This window comes from Letharia lupina (genome assembly GCF_014066315.1).
Source record: "Letharia lupina isolate WasteWater1 chromosome Unknown contig_11, whole genome shotgun sequence".
NCBI lineage: Eukaryota > Fungi > Ascomycota > Lecanoromycetes > Lecanorales > Parmeliaceae > Letharia > Letharia lupina.
Genome location: NW_023502980.1, coordinates 961,274 through 978,135, shown reverse-complemented (window position 1 = coordinate 978,135; position 16,862 = coordinate 961,274). Strand labels below are relative to the sequence as shown.

The 16,862-nt window shown below is 50.7% G+C and overlaps 5 protein-coding genes across 5 annotated transcripts; 3 read left to right on the top strand and 2 right to left on the bottom strand.

The window, feature by feature from the left end:
• Positions 1-3,527: 3,527 nt before the first annotated feature.
• Positions 3,528-4,046, top strand: HO133_000861 (uncharacterized protein; the record flags this gene model as incomplete). Its single annotated transcript, XM_037291795.1, has 2 exons — positions 3,528-3,669; positions 3,745-4,046. The coding sequence occupies 2 exons, from the start codon at positions 3,528-3,530 to the stop codon at positions 4,044-4,046; spliced, it is 444 nt and encodes a 147-aa protein (XP_037152157.1).
• Positions 4,047-4,962: 916 nt separating this feature from the next.
• HO133_000860 (uncharacterized protein) lies at positions 4,963-5,951 on the top strand (the record flags this gene model as incomplete). Its single annotated transcript, XM_037291794.1, has 3 exons — positions 4,963-5,043; positions 5,137-5,200; positions 5,356-5,951. The coding sequence occupies 3 exons, from the start codon at positions 4,963-4,965 to the stop codon at positions 5,949-5,951; spliced, it is 741 nt and encodes a 246-aa protein (XP_037152156.1).
• Positions 5,952-7,844: 1,893 nt separating this feature from the next.
• On the bottom strand, positions 7,845-11,504 carry HO133_000859 (uncharacterized protein; the record flags this gene model as incomplete). Its single annotated transcript, XM_037291793.1, has 1 exon — positions 7,845-11,504. One exon carries the CDS (start codon positions 11,502-11,504, stop codon positions 7,845-7,847), a length of 3,660 nt encoding a protein of 1,219 aa, XP_037152155.1.
• A 1,475-nt stretch (positions 11,505-12,979) lies between these two features.
• On the bottom strand, positions 12,980-13,936 carry HO133_000858 (uncharacterized protein; the record flags this gene model as incomplete). Its single annotated transcript, XM_037291792.1, has 1 exon — positions 12,980-13,936. One exon carries the CDS (start codon positions 13,934-13,936, stop codon positions 12,980-12,982), a length of 957 nt encoding a protein of 318 aa, XP_037152154.1.
• Positions 13,937-14,544: 608 nt separating this feature from the next.
• HO133_000857 (uncharacterized protein) lies at positions 14,545-15,895 on the top strand (the record flags this gene model as incomplete). Its single annotated transcript, XM_037291791.1, has 3 exons — positions 14,545-14,568; positions 14,620-15,484; positions 15,534-15,895. The coding sequence occupies 3 exons, from the start codon at positions 14,545-14,547 to the stop codon at positions 15,893-15,895; spliced, it is 1,251 nt and encodes a 416-aa protein (XP_037152153.1).
• Positions 15,896-16,862: the final 967 nt, after the last annotated feature.

The following is a 16,862-nucleotide window of genomic DNA, read 5'->3' as shown; positions in this document are numbered from 1 at the left end:
TAAGAAACTCCTTGATCCTGTATTGCTAAGCATGGAAGAACCTGCGACGATTGTCAACCCTCTACCGCTACAAATCAAGAGGCTTGTTTCATCTTCAATCCTCATCACACATTAGAAATGCTCAAGGTTATGGCTTAGATATAGAGTACCAAAAAGACTCATGGTCATGGCTTAGATCAACCTGCAGCACATTCATCAGCCTCTAGCGCAATGAAGTGAATACCTATCTTGATGTCCGTGGATGAGCATGCAGGAGTCTCGGTTACAGTCCCAGTGAGAGAGATTAAAAATGTAACGAGCTCTCCGTACTCTGTACGACTATCGTGGATTCCAAAAGCCTCTTCTAAGAAAAAGAGAAGTGAAAGCACAAGATCAGAGGATTCATCTCTGATCTTGTGCTTTCACTTCCCGCGATTGGGCCAATGATGTTTACGGCTTTCGCAATCTTCAATGAGGCTGTACAAAAGCTATTTGGTTTAAGAAGAATGATGATGAATGAGTAATCCCATAGCACAATGCTGACAGTTGGAAGCGATTAGATAGCAAGACTCCAGCCTTGCTCGGGGTTCCCCATGAGTCAGTCAGCAAAACTCCAATCAGTCAGCGGAAGGATGCAGATTTAGGTAACGAGGGGAGGGGGGATTTTCTTCCCCTTAAAGATCTGAGGTTCTGTAGATCAGTCTGGTTATGCATTATGCACACGTGGCTGCCATGTGTGTGACGGTTGGGGGCCGGGAACCTTCCGCAACGCCTGATTGGCAGTCTGGCAGTCTGGCACATCTTACGCCGCGACGTCGCAGCAGCCGACCCTGCGCAGTAGACAACTAGACGTTGCATAATGAACGGGCGGCACAGACTGTACTCTGTCTGCAGGGTCGACGGTAATTGAGCCTTGCAGATTGCAACGCCCTGTTTCATGTGCTGACCATTTCCCGGTAGAACTTGCTGCACAAACATCTTCGGTACACAGACACTTCGGAATTGTGATACCGGTCCATTTACGGATTTGTGGGGTGCGATAGGTCAGAGCAGAAACCTTTAGACGGTCCTCAACGTCCGAGACAGGGTTAAGATTGAGATCTGATGTATCAAAAACGCCGGCGCCTCGGGGGAGTCTGATGCCAAGACGGCAGTTCTCCTTTCTCGACAGCCATCCGCCCGGAAAGCCACATGGAGGCAGCGAAGAACCAGGGATCATCCTGTCATTTCATTTTCTCTTCGGACTCCTTCGTGCGTGGCTTGGGTGCGCAAAGCAGACTTGAGAGTGAAAGAGGACGCGTAAAGCGGATTAGTGAACGCTTGGGTTGCGCATTCTCGTAGCCGCAACGATGAGCCTCTTCCGGGCGTATCCAGCAAAAGGATGATAGCGCACGGGGTTACAGAAATGGACAGAATGAAGAAGAAGGTAGATGATGGAGGAATGGCCCACACGTTGAAAGCCAAGATGTCATCAGCCTACGGGCACAGTAGTCAAGTGGTCAGCATAGCTTGTGGCTTTCGTTTATTTGGAGACCAGCGGTTCCACCACATGGTAAAATGCAACCAAGCCGTTCCCGTAGACGCATCCTTGTTCTAGCGGCCTTCTAGATACATGATCGTTTACCCAGGAGGTCGGTACGGACTACGGACGATACAGCCACAGCCTAGGACGTATGGGATGATAGATAACGGATTGCTGATGAGTGCAATCTTGGGGGAGAAGCCGAGAGGGTCATTGATTCCATCCGAGCCGCGTTGCGCACACACCTCGGAAAAGGATTTTGGAATTAATAATACTAATTGCTTTGATGTACCTATAGAGAGTAGTGAAAGGAAATAGAAAGCGGTAGAAAAAGAATGTGTCACACAGTAGTAGTATCACTTCGTATTGCTTTTGCGGTCGGCTCACATCGATGGATGATTATGCGGGAATTGTTATTTTCGTCTCTCGACGCACATGGCGCGCGCCCAGGCCTCGGGCCCAGTAGCTAAGGTAAGTATGGTTTTTGTTCTTTGCGGAGATGGTGTCAGCACAGAAGGGATATTTGATGGCTAATGTACCTATTATGACTCTGCCATGACTCAATTATGTTTCTGGTTCGAATCTGACAATTTTTATCGTAGTGTCAGTCAGCATTATTCAGGCAGCAGAAGGCGAGAGTGATACCTACTTTACGGGAATAGTGTCACAAGATACCTTAGCTGGGGTGAGCTAATTTAGTTTTCGATACCTCATTATCTCGGGGGGCAGTGGGCACCAGGGAAAGGGTGTGTGACAGATAGACTTTCAGCCAACCTACCGGGAACGCTTCCGTCATCTAGTCCCTTCATTTAGTGGCTTACCAACTTTCCTACTGATGCAGGAACGAGCCCTAAGGCAGGGATCATTTGCGACCCGAGGAAAAAAAAGGGAAAAATCAAAAATCAAAAAAAAAAAATCAGACTTCCTGCGCCCAAAGCTGAGAAGATGATTATTTCGTAGGCATCAGCCATAGCTCGTAAAAGAAAATTCAAAAAAAACCAAAATACCAAAATACCCAATCGCTAGATCCTTGGAGCCCGTTTACTAGTTTCGTGCCCTTCGTGCCCTTCGTGCCGTAGGCATCTTGAAACCGGCCGCAGACCCCTGTAGAAAAGATGATGTTACCTAGGTGTCAAGTCGCTAATTCGATTCAAGTCCCAGAAGTACAGCCAATCCAATCTCTGCGTCATCTTGCATCTCCTTCCTCCAATTGGTACTTGGATTGTAGACAACCACACAGACCAACCGGACGCAAAAGTTGCCCTTTACTCTCATTCATGTCTCAAAGAGGCATCTGAACTCTGTCCAATATCCATCACATTGGGCATCAAGGTCTCGCTTGCTTCAAGGGGTGCCGGCATTACACAAATTACATATCCGCTCACAAACTCTTCCTGTCATTTTCGACTCCCCCACTCTCTTTCACCTTGCATAAGTCTTTCTCTTGCTGGCAATTGATATAACACCGCCCGGACCTCCTACACCACCCAAGCTCCGTCTCACCATTGCGAGAAACAGAAATTCCAAAAGTACAACCTGACAAACCACAAGATTACTCAAGCTGGCTTCTATTCCCAGAGGAGTCCATACCCTCATTTCTCGACAATCTGAACGGCGGACACTATTACACCACCACAATCCTGAGCTTGACAAAGAAAAGGCATCTTTCGGAATCGGAGACGGATCTTACCTGCATGCACAGTTACATCGTAAACGATTGTAAACAGTGTCGACTCAGCTCTCATTACGAGTAGTTGCAGGAACGGACACAGCCCAGTCTATTTGTGAGTCAGGTCAGCAACCGGCGCCGTCTATGTCTAGATTCCCTATATAATACAATTCCCCCATGCCTTGTTTCATTTCTTCAGACCAACAACCACAGCTAACGCTCATACCGCAAAGACACTCAGAACGCTTTCATGATCTTCAGAGCAATCGACGCACCAATGAATATGGGACGAGGCGCATACGATACCACCGGCGTGCCAAAGCCAAAGCCACCACCAAAACCTCGATAAGTCAAAGTATGGCCTTCCAAGGTCGTGAGGGTACACTGCTGTCATTTCGCCCACTCGACAACAATCTCTGCAACCTGCCGTCTTTTCGCAAGCAGCCTGGCAGTGTACCTCATTGGACCTTGGAAGTGGAAGGAATGGATCCCCAGCGAGGTACGTACTACTTAGGCCACCGTCACCCTTACTGCCTAGCCCTGCACGAACCCTGCTAACGTACGTACCGCACAGGCTCATCATTCATCCGCACCATCCGCAATCAGCCATCTGTTTCTTCGATTCTCAGCCACTACCACTCGTTTCCTCCTTTTATTCCGGTTTCCAGCGTCCGCATTTCGCACCATAAATTGTACCATCATCACCAGCGACATTCGCCCTTGCTCGAGCGTTGTACCACCACCAATCGTTCTAGCGATACCCAGCGATTGAGCGAACTTCGGGCACTTTTCTCGACCCTTACCACAGCCACGAATTCCCTTGCATCATCAGTACATTCGCTATCCAAAAAATCATTTCCCGGAGTTCGCTTATAGAAAGAGCATGGAATTAGGGAGATACCACACATAGATCATTCGACTTCACAGTCACTGCATTCAGGGGGAAAACACTGTATCATATTCAACATAGCGTTTCTTTTTTTTTTCTCCCTTTTTCGGTGGAAGGAACAGCTTGAGGTTGGCATCGCTTGAGGGTTTCGGGGCATTGTCTACGCTGCAGCGAGACAGGCGGGGGCATGGCGGTCTGGTACCAAGGAACTGGCGATGACTGTACATTAGGTTCGGCGCTGCACTCATAGATTTCTCTCGCTCATGCAATTACTTTAAATTTTCACGATACAAACCTTTCTGTGTTTTGTCGATGCGAGAGTGAGATATGATGCATGGGAAAAAAATCCTCATTATGTAGTTGATTGGCCCCACTATCCCCTCTACCCCAGAGCTCCGGATCTCCCATGGCAATTCACAGAATCAAGTACCGATCGATAGACAGATTTATCTCAACCATTAAATCCGTAGGATTCGTGGAGTGGCGCTAAACCAGGTTTGGCACGCATCGTCATCTTCACGGGGGTAGGAGACTACGAGAACTACGAGTACAGCAGGCATCGACAAATCTCATTCCTACAAAAGCAAGTCCAACCAGTCAAACCCCACCAATCGGTCAGTCCCACGCGATTCCGCGACACCGGTGTGAAAAGAGAAAGAAAAAAAAGAGAGAGAAAAAAGAGAATTTTACTCAGCCTTCTCGACACTATTCTAGTAGGATAGTAGTGCTCACTCCTTCTGCTCGACTGTCACATCTGCCACATCCCTAATACGTGTGAAACCATCCTGCGCTAAGTCCGGCTCTCTCTTGATTTCTCAGCCGCGGACAACTCCGTCTCCTCGTGCTGGCAAAACCGGCCACTACGCCCTCCCATTCGTGTACCTGCATACATCTCCTACAGTCATGGCAGACACGGCCGCTGCGCCACCGAAGCCTAGCAGCAGTGTCAAACTTGTGCTGCTGGGCGAGGCGGCCGTTGGGAAGGTATGAGTCTTTTGTTTGCCTTATCCTCGCCTGCTTTTATACTACGGCAGTACCGAGGTGGATACCAGCTAATGGACCTGCTGCGCTTTACAGTCATCCCTCGTCCTCCGCTTCGTCAATAATGATTTCCAAGAAAACAAAGAGCCTACCATCGGTGGTACGTGGTACATCCATATGTCCTGTGGCACTGGCATCTGGCCTCAGGCTCTCCTCCTGAGACTCCTTCTTCCATGTCACACCCTACAATCCACTCGATTTCAATAAATCCCCGCACTTGCATTTGATCAGCCAAGCTGACGCTCCCATCTCAAGCTGCCTTTCTAACCCAAAAATCCCATCTCCCCCACCGCACTATAAAGTTCGAAATATGGGACACAGCCGGACAAGAGCGCTTCGCCTCGCTTGCTCCCATGTACTACCGCAACGCCCAATCCGCCCTGGTTGTATACGATCTCACTAAACCCACCTCTCTCGTGAAAGCGAAACACTGGGTCGCCGAACTACAGCGGCAGGCGAGCCCCGGCATCGTGATCGCCTTAGTGGGTAATAAGCTGGACCTTACGAACGAGGACGCCACGGTTTCGCGGGAAGCGAATTCTGGTGAAGGAGCTGACGCCGTGGGCGGAGAGGTGGCTGAGGAGGGCGGCGATGCGAGGAAGATTAGTACGAAGGAGGGGAGGGAATATGCGGAGGAAGAGGGACTACTGTTCTTTGAGACGAGTGCGAAGACAGGGGTGAGTGTTCAAGAGGTGTTTACGGCTATTGCGAACGCGATTCCGGAGACGCAGATGAAAGGTGCGAAAGGCCCTGGAGCTACGGGTGCTGGCACGGGACAAACAGCTCTGGGCTCGGAGAGAGTCAATCTGAACCAGAGAGCGGAAGGGGCGAAGGAGGGATGCGCTTGTTAAATGACTTGGCTTGCTGGAAGACGACCACGCAGAAGGGATGCATTGGAGTGTTTGGAGGAGTCGTGGAGTAAGTGTGGAATATCACGATGGCACTTGTCCGCTTTTCTATTCTGTCTGTACCAAGTGTAACATCCGAGATCTTTCATTCCCCATTGCGGTATACTCTTTCCTAGTTCAAGATTGGAACGAGACAATTTCATGCAGTTTCCTGTTGTCCTTCTTCCTTCTACCGCGCTAGATAAGGAGTTTCTGCGACCTCGGTGTACGTCCCACCTTGCCAGCTTGCAATCATCGATCTTCATCACCCTTTTTTCGAAGAACAGAGACATCGACCAATCCCCATCCACCTCTTTTTTGTCCTGACCAGGCAATCACTTCTCTCCTCTTCTCTTTGCACGTCGCAAAACACACATATCTCCCATCATGCCCCGTCCTTTTCCAACCGAGAGCTCCAAACACCGCTGTTCTGTCACCATCCACTCCACCTCATCCCACCGATCAGCGAGCACTTCGCAATGATGGTCATAGTCCCATTCCCGCCAACAAAAGGACCACGGAATATGGCGACTTCCCTTTCCATCTCCTTCCCCTTTTCCCCTTCGGCATCAGGCTGCAGCTGGCGAAAGACCTGTCCGAAATAAACCCGTTTGTCCTCTCTCTCTCTCTCTCTCTCTCTCTCTCTCCCTCTGTGTAATTAACCAACCACGGACCCCCCACCCCTTCTTCCTCGCCTCAGCCAGCAGCGATCTCCTCGACAAGCTAACCGCTACCATCGAACAGATCCCCTCCCCCAAAACAAACCCGGCCTCCGCGGCCTCCCCTCAGACGAAACTACCATACCATACCATACCAAACCTCCCCCAACCCCCAACCACCAACCCCCTCCCCTACACCCCCTCGGCCACTGACAAAAAAGGCATCCGATGCGAAGAAAGAAAGCCAGCAGCGCAGCGCAGCGCCATCGCCCTCCCCCTCCCCGCTCGCTCCACGTGGCAAGCGACCAAACGAACGATCGATCGATCGGTACATAGATTCCTTCCTTCCTTCCTTCCTTCCTTCCTTCCTTCCTTATACATCTCTGTCGCCCCGGACGGGGCATCCGGCCCCATTTCCCGGCGGGCCTTGTGAGTGGTGGCGTGCGGCCGCCTGGACGATGGTGCCTCTGCTGTGATTGATTCAATTTGGTGTGGTTTGGTGTGGTGTGGTGTGGTGTGTTTGGGGAAGGGATCGGAGTTGGGGGTTTTGGGGGTTTTGCTGTTGGGCGGAAGGGAACGGGAGGGAATGGGATGGGATGGGATGGGATGGGATGGGATGGGATGGGATGGGATGGAGAAGGGGGGTTGGGTTCGGGGGGGGAGATCGTGGTGGGGTACTGGTACTGGGTGGGTCCGGGGGCCTTTTTTTTTTCTTTCTCTCTCTGTTGTTGGATGATGAGGGTGACAAGGTGTTGGATCACCGTAGTTACTCTAGGATGAGACTGGCTGATATGGCGGGACGAGTGCGGCGAAGTTCGCGTTCGACGGTGAACCGTGCTTCCATGGCTGCTGGAGAAGTGGTCCCTTGCGTGTGGATAGGATAGCTGAACAGGTCCGGGTATCACAGGACACTCACGGGGATTACATCTAAAAGACCATGGAGTGTTCGTGAAGGTTGAATAGTGCTTGTTATACCGATGTATTTGATATAGTTTTTTCTTATTCACAGGCCTGAGTCAGTGGTGAGCTGCACCTAGCACTAGGCATCTATCAATCTATATATATACCCAATGCTTCGAAGGCTCAACCGAGATGATGCTTCATAATATACTACCCACCAGCGCCAACGCTATGAAGCTATTTACAACTTTCTGATCCTTCCATTTCATACATTCATGTCATCCGAAAGGAGACTCACTCATGCGGTCGTAAGTGTGATAGGTGGAGGTTGCAGCGGCAGCTCCGACGGCGTCACGGGAGAGGTTGGTGACGAGAACTTTCCCATGTTGATCCCGAGCCCAGATTCCTCGTCTGGACATGCGGTGTCGTCTGTGGCCCCCGTTTTGCGTACGACTTTTGATGTTGTCCGTTGCATGAAGCGCTTCGTGACTCGCCATGCTTGAGCGACAGGTCTGAAAAAAACCTTCAAGCCCTTGAGGACCGGGCTCGCAAGCGCAAGCCAGACCTTGTTGACAAAGCAGAATACTGCTGCGGCATACCGGTCGGGTATGTACCGTAGGACTATGGCCCACAAAAGGCATGGCAGCGCACATAGAATGCAGATAACCCACTGCGTGCCGTCTATCCTCTTGATCTGAAAAGCCGCGCCACCAACGAAGATAATCATAATCTGACCAGCGACCATGATAATATTAATAATGATAAAGAAAGCGTTGCGGTGAACGCCTTCGAAGATATTCAGCTTGTTGTCGAGGCGGCGGTTGTTGAATTCATTAAAAATCTGCATCCAGACAAAAGTGTTGAACACTATTGTGTCCAGCTCGGTCTGGAGGAGAGTGTCGCTCTTCGAGTATCCCAGAATCGAAGAGCCGGCGAAATAGAGAACGAACGTAACGAGTAATTGATATATCGCTTGGCCAATGATCATCTTCCACATATTAGTCGTAATCAGCGGCGCAGACTTGGGAGTGGGTTTGCGGTTCAGGATTTTCTCCGTTGGGGCATCCGTTGCGAGAGCAAGAGCGGCGAACGTATCCATAATAAGGTTCACCCACAAGAGCTGAACGGCGGAGAGGACGGAGTGCATGTCTGGGGATGATACAGCGGAGACGAAGGCCAGGACCACAGCTGTGATGTTGACGGTAATCTGGAATTGTAAGAATTTGGCAACCGCGTCGTTGACTGAACGGCCCCACATGATGGCTTTGATGATGCTGGAAAAGTTGTCATCCATAAGAATGATGGCACTGGCTTCTTTGGCAACCTCTGTGCCGGCTATACCCATGGAAAAGCCGACATCTGCAGTCTTCAGAGCTGGTCCGTCGTTCGTGCCATCGCCAGTGACAGCTACAGTCTCACCGAGCTCCTTGAGACGCGCGACCAGGAGGCGTTTGTCCTCCGGAGAAGAACGGGCAAGGACTTCAAGCCGGGGTATGGCTTCATCCATCTGCTCGTCAGACATCTGGCGAAATCTAGGTCCCTCCAGGACTAGCCCGTCAGGTGTTTTGATACCGCACTCCAGAGCAATTGCGCTGGCTGTCATTACGTTGTCTCCAGTAACCATTCGAACCTTGACTCCAGCGTCTTGGCATTGCTTCACTGCCTTTGCGACACCGTCTCTCAAAGGATCCTGGATGCCAACGATAGCAAGGAGTGTCATATCGCAGAATACGTCTTCGAACAGAGCGACTTTTCTGTCCTCATCCAAGGTACGGGCACCAAGTGGCGGCCACTGTTGGAAATCCTTGTAGAGCATAGCAATGGTCCGTAGTGATTTCTTAGCGAATTCATCTATGCTCGCAGAAACTTGGGCTCTGGAAGAGTCTGTGAGAGTGCATTGATGAAGAGCTTCTCCCGCTGTATCGACCAGTTCTGAGGTCGCTTTTTCCAGAAGTATCTCAGCAGCGCCTTTAACCAGTAGGCGGTAAGTGCCCGACGCAAGTCGAATCACCACGCCCATGCACTTGCGATCCGAGTCGAAAGGTATGAGCTGCACAACCTCAACGCCGTGTCGCTCTTCAGCCACTGGTCCCATTCCGAGTTGCTCTTTAGCCATTATGAGCAGTGCAGTCTCTGTCTTGGAGCCAATGAAAGTACTTTTTCCGTCCTCCTCTCCCTCAAAAGCGGTAGAGTTGATGGCACATGACTGCAGAATGAGTGTTCTTACAATCGACGACAGTCGCTTGAACGCGGCGGGAAATGGAATGACATTGCGTTCTGCGTCCCCAAGATTTACTTCTCTGGCGAACTCGACTTTTGAACCCATGATACCAGCGACCACTGTCATCTTGTTCTGTGTGAGCGTACCTGTCTTGTCTGAGCAGATCGTTGTAGCATTGCCCATGGTCTCGCAAGCCCGCAGATGGCGTACCAGATTTTTCTCCTGGAGCATCTTTTTGGTAGCGAACGACAACGCAAGCGTGACCGCCACAGGAAGGCCCTCTGGAACCGCCACGACGATGATCGTGATAGCAACGATGAGTATATCTAAGAATTTCGAGCCTTTCATAGCAGGAGTACTAGTATCCCCAGAAAGTCCGGCAAGAAACCGAATGAGCAGAATGAAAAAAAGAAGTCCAGCTGCTGCGGTCCCTAGGTATCCAATCCAATTGGCCATCTTCGCAAGTTTAATTTGTAACGGGGTTTCTTCGTCCCCGGTCTGCGACCCGATCATGACTTTACCAAAACTGCTGTTGACACCGACCGAGGTGACCAGGTACGTTCCAACACCTTCAAGAACTTTGCTGCCGGAGATGACAAATGGATCCAGCTTCGATGTGGCAGTTCCTTCTTCGATGCGGTTCCAGACTTCCTGTCCCCCAGTCTTCCTCATTGCGTCTGATTCTCCCGTAGCTGAAGACTCGTCGCATCTGATGCCATGACCATTAATTAGAATGCCGTCTGCTGGGATAGAGTCGCCTGATTCCAGATGGAGGACATCGCCAACCATTACATCAAAAACCGAAATCAGTACCGATTTACCAGACCGAATAGCTTTCACCTGCCGGTCCTCCTTTTTCTCGTTGAGTGCCACAAACTGTTTTTCTCTTCTGTAGTCGTTCAAGCCAGTCACAAGCACCACTATTACAACCGCGACCTCGATCGCCAAACCTTCGACCCAGTCCAACGATGGACCCTGCCCAGGAGCTGGCGTTTGACCAACGGCTTCGTAAATACCGAGGGCCAGTGAAATGACCGCTGCAATGGTCAGGATAATGAGCACTCGGTCGTTGAAGGCGTCCCAAAACAATTTCCATATACTCAGAGACTTCTTTGTTGGTAGTCGGTTATCCTTGAAAATTCGTATCCGGTCGTGGTATTGGCCTTTGACTTCATGATCCGTCACCATAACATCCTGCGCAATTAATGTCCCCGCGGCCGGGGGCTTTTTCGTCCTTGCACCCCGAGTCGCCTCTTCAAGATTGATTTTTCCTGATATTGACGTCTCATCCACGCTCAAGCCAGCTACCGCATCTGTCCGTAGCCCTCGCTCTAGACCTCTGAGACCTCCCAATGCTCTGTATGCAGCGAGTGACTTTGGGCTGAGAAGTTTGTTCAGTTGACGTGTTGAAAAAGCGAACGGGCTATCAGCCACTTCCAAATCTTTCTCATCGGTCTTATCAGGTCTCAAGGCTTCTTCTGGGCTTAAGTCGTCCCCTTCAAATCTTGAGCGTATTGTCTGAACGTCAGAGTTCTTTCTCGACCTTGCGGTCTCTGTTGTTGAATTAACAGAAGTCGCTCTCGACCTTGCGGTCTCCGCTTCGGAATTGAATGAGTCTGCTCTTGATCGTAACGTGCTACCACCTAAGGAACGTGATGGCGATGGAGGTACTTGGAGGGACAACGATATCTCCGTCGTAGAGTCCTCCGGACTATCATGGTGTAAGGGCTGCGACATGTCAGTGCGGTCGCTGGATGGATTGCCAGAACAACTAACTGTAGTATGTGTAAAGATGGGAGGGACAAGTAATCTATTAGAAGTCATGTTGTACTTTGTAGAAGCATAAAATGAGAACTGTGTCTGTGGACTCGTCTATGTAGCTGAAAGGGAGAGGGTGCTGTGCAACGGCCGCAAAAGCTGAAGGAAGCTGATGAAGGAAGATAAGTCCATGCGGAGTGCGGCGAATGCCTTGTAGATGCAGTGCCCGAGCAAAGGGGATATAGGAAGTGGTCACTGGCCTGGTCCGGCATCCGGTCGCCAAGAAGTAGGCTGTGCAATTGCAATTGCCTCTAAAGGATCGGCACCCCGCAATGCGCAGAATTTTTGTCAGTCCAAGACTCCGAAATGACCATAGCCTTGCTCACAGTTACCATAGGCTCAAACAGCAGAACTTTACGCGCCGAATGTCTCTTGGTCAAGCTGGAAAGGGGCTTTGGACAGGAGCTTCAGCACTGCAGCTGGTTGGAAACATTTGAAACGGTACAACCGCCCATACTAAGAACAGCGCTAATATAAAATCCCTGTCATCTGCAGCGGGTAGAAGTCTAGAAGATCTCTCATTTTCACCAAGGCCCAATCATCCTTCTACCTGCATAATTGCTTTATCTTTGCGAATAATGAATTGAATTGCTTCTTGTATAAGACCTGTCTACAATCAGAGGGTCCAATCTTCAGATGCCATGCAGCAATGTTTTGCATGTCCAAGAGAACTGGCAAGACTTGGAGATCATTCGGCAGTGCGCTTCTCTCGGTGGGGAAGGCACAGGATTTCTACCAGACCTCTGCTCTTCTACCAACACATCTCTTGCGCGGCACCAGGCAGCGAAGATTACTAGAGACAGAGACCTAACACCTGACGACCGACGACATCCCTTGCCTTTCCGGAGAAAACGTAATCATGCTTCCTGAGCCACCATATCTGCCACCGCCGGCTGATCAAAGGCTGATCAAAGGCCGCTATCGGCATCGATTTGTGACCGCAGTCGCTTGGCATTATGGATCTCGAAGGTCCTTTCCGAGAGTCCCTTGTCCGGCTGAGTTGCGCTTTCGATGACATTCCTGAAGATGGCTGTGGCGCCACAGGCCTGTGGCTGTGCCTTTAGGTTTCTCCATAATCCGGCAATAAACGATTCCGGTGCTCCAACATCTTCTGCATCGTCTCTCGTCTCTCGTCTCTCAAAATTGGTCTCTCAAAACTCGTCTCTCAAAATTCTTTGGTCGGACTCGGTTGTTTGCCTTTCAAAGGACTGCGTTGCTGAGAAGTCGAGGTACTACCTTGTTGCGGCGGCTGCTCACGGAAAATACCCGTACTAGTACCGGGACGGGGTAAATGGCTGCTCCTTAGTGTACGCCCCATCGTTGTACATGCTCTCATGGGGAATTCCGCCAGTATGACATTCAATCACAACATACAATACTATCTTCTGCTGCATTCAAAGCGTATTTTCAATATCCATCACCTCCTTCATCTTCTCCGCCAGACTGTCCACCTCTGCACCACCGACCCTCCGCAAAGGCTTCCTCGCATAACCCCCATACCCAAAGAACCTCTGCAGCGCTGCCTTCGTCCCCGGTACCCCTGGCTTCCCCAATAACCAATCTCCTCTACTGACAACTTCTTGCAACTTCATCGCGTCCTCCGTCTTACCCTCCGTCCAAAGATTCCATGCCTCAACCACGATCTTGGGCATCACGTTCGCTGCTCCACTAACAATGCCACTGCCGCCACTGACCCATGTTTGCACGGTGAAATCAGCCATACCTCCGAAAGCCATGAAGCCACTCCCCTTCTTCTTGGGCGTACACGCATCCGTCGCACTTGCGACTCTCGTCAATTTGCCCGTGTTCCCGCACGTAAATTTCGTCCCAACGATGTTCGAATGCTGTGCGACGCGAATAATGAAATCGGAGTCCATATCGATCCCTGCCACTGCACCAGGATAATTGTAAAGTAGGACCGGCACCGGACTCTCGTCTGCAACCGCGTTATAATATTCTTCCAGTTGCCCTTCATTCATTGCAGCCCGATAGTAGCTGGGGGGCACAAGCAGTACGTAATCCGCCCCTGCCTCTGCGCCCTCTCTGCACAATTCTAGAGTACCGCGAACGGATTGCTCCGCCGCTCCGCAGATTACGGGGACGTCTCTGTAGCCAGCTTCGTCGAGTGCTTGCCTCGTCGTGCGAGTCACGGCGGACTTTTCGGATCGAGAAAGGTGGACTGCTTCTCCATTCGAGCCGAGGGTTACGAGGCCAACGAGACCAGCGCGGGCGAGCCGAACGGAGTGCTTGGCTATGGTTGGGAGGTCGAGGTCTTCAGTCGTAGGGTCGAAGAAGGTGAGGGTGGGACAGTATATACCCGGACGGAGGGGCGTGCGCGACTTTGTGGCCATTTCGCGGCTCGATGAGATCGAGATTGGAGCGGGCTGTCAATGACAAACTGTTGAGAGGGGAACAGCTGGGGCATATAAGACTTATATCAGTCCATTCCACACGTATGTGGGGTCCCCGCCGATGGCATCATCCCGCTTGTCGCCATTGACCTCAGGCTAAGTTGCACATCCAACATTCGCGTGGACGTCTTATCTCCGGCATCTCAACGTCCGTTGCCCGTCTCAAGGATGTCGTGACGATAATCATGGCAGACCAAGGGATCTGCGGTTGTCCGAAACGCACAGACATGATGTTAGGGACTTGGTGCTAAGTGTGGGGATTTTTAAGTGGAAGTGAGTCCGCCCCGGCTAAATTCCAAGCGTGCCGGGAGAATATCCCTGAGCGAGGAAGAATTGATAGTTTGCCGAGTATTTGTAATAAAAAGTAATGGGTGTAAGTATATGACGTATCTTCCTACAGATGAGTGTGTGGTTCCCTGAGGTTCTGTGTTTTATGGTCCTCTGTAAAGTAAATTGGGAAGCTTTTGTGAAACCATCAAAACTCTTTGCTCTGGTAGAAAAGTAGTGCTACTACTTGCAATATCGTTTTCCTCTCACATTTTGTCATCATGGCTCCCCTTAATGTTCTCATGGTAAGCTTGATTCTCTCATACCTCACCTTCGAATACTGAAGCTAGAATCAGGTTGGTACCGGCGAATACACGACGGGTTTCGTAGGCGGCGGCATGTCAGGCTCTGACAAGAAGGTCGGTGTTGTGGGACTGACTCTGTTCGATCTGCGGAGGAGAGGTAAGGTGGGCAAGTTGAGTATGGTAGGAACGTCGGGGCAAAAGTATCCTGCGATTCGCGAACATCTCCAAAAGAACATCGCCGCTGTCTACAACAACCTAGACGTCTCCTTCGATTCCTTCCCCTCAGACACCACAGCTCGTGACACAGACTCCTACAAAACGGCCATCGACGCTCTCTCCCCTGGGGATGCCATCACCATCTTCACCCCCGACACTACCCACTACCCGATCGCTCTGTATGCAATAGAGCGGGGCATCCACGTCTTGATCACCAAACCAGCCGTCAAGCTTCTATCCGAGCACCAACAGCTCCTCCGCGAAGCCCGAAAGCACAACGTTTTCGTCTTCGTCGAACACCACAAGCGCTTCGACCCGGCCTACGCGGACGCCAGAGCACGAGCAAAGACATTGGGCAATTTCAACTACTTTTACAGCTACATGAGCCAACCCAAGTTCCAGTTAGAGACTTTCAAAGCGTGGGCTGGTAAGGAAAGTGATATTTCTTACTACCTGAACTCGCATCATGTGGATATATGCGAGTCGATGGTGCCGGATTACAAGCCAGTCAAGGTGACAGCTAGCGGTTCAAAGGGTACGGCTGAAAACCTGGGCTGCGTGCCTGGGACAGAGGATACTATTTCGTTGCTTGTAGAATGGGTGAAGCGCGATGAGCCGGGAAGGAGAGCCACGGGGGTTTATACGGCGAGTTGGACTGCTCCGCAAAAGGCAGGGGTTCATTCAAACCAGTATTTTCATTGTAAGCCGGACTAGTCCTCTGCCAAATTTGTGGTTGCTGACCTTTGCAGACCTAGCATCCAACGGCGAAATCCGTGTCGACCAAGCCAAACGCGGCTACGACGTGGCTGACGACTCCCAGGGCCAGCTAGTGTGGTATAACCCCTTCTACATGAAATATGCACCTGACGAAGAAGGGAATTTTAATGGACAGACTGGATATGGCTATATCAGTTTTGAGAAATTCGTTGATGCGGTAACCGCGTTCAAGGAGGGGAGAGTGACGCTTGATGAGCTAGATAGGAGGGGGCTACCGACGCTGAAGAACACGATTGCTACGACTGCAATTTTGGAAGCGGGAAGGAGGAGTCTGGATGAGGGGAGGGGGGTGGTGATTTTGGTGGGGGAGGATGGGGTTTGGGATTTGAGGTGATGGAGTTGGTAGTAATTTCTTGAAGTCCGGGCATGCTTCTTGGTGAGCGGATTAGATGGGTGTGAAGGTGTGTTTTGATGTCGCTACCTGGGTCCAGAGATCTATCCGTCAACCGATCTGCGCTGAGTACAAATCGTTCAATTTGCAGCTGCTTGAGCATGGAGTATCAAGCAGGCGAAGACTCACGTCCAGAGTACCACCATATTGCCTATTGCTCGGGCTCGAAGTGCCCCAGAGCCATAAGGTCAAACCCTACGACATCTTCCGAAATTCGTGCTTCCCAAGCCTGGTCACAGTACATGCACCGGGACTAATTTTTAATGTATTACAGAAACTACCATCTCTCAGACCTGGTAGGGTACACATTTCGTGCTGATCACTGGAGTTCTGATGCCATCCGCGTTGTCTCCAAGCCCGCAAACATGGCAAGCGAGCAGTATTCCGTATCCAGTGAATTGGAGCCGCACTAGGGTGGGCAGCTCTAGATCGTGTGATCATAGGCTCAAAGCTGCTTTTGACCTCCTGGATGTCCTTATCAGCGTCTTTGATTTCATCTTCGCTGTTGCTCTTCAGGGTGCAGTGAGCCTGTAAGTTCTGTCTTTGGGAGTCGTCACCAGCTCGGACATGTTTCCTTCAAATTTCAGGGAAAAGCGGTGACAGATACAACAATTGGGCGGAATTGAGGGTTTCGATCAATCAGGGTTGATGTAGAGCGAGCAATACGAGAGCAATGCTGGCCCTTCGAGGCTGACAAGGAAGACATGCTTGAGGAAGTGAAAGAATCCCAGGGAGAACAGTTCAGAGTTACAATCCCAACGGCTCAAGGCCCACTAGTGTGAGGCAAACTTCTTCGAACTGTCTTGACTCAATTTCCAGCCTTGAGACCCAGGTAGACTTGGCGTTTGGGCTATCAAGCCAATATCAGTCTATTTCGCGGTCAATCCCTACGTCAAGAGATAAATAGTGC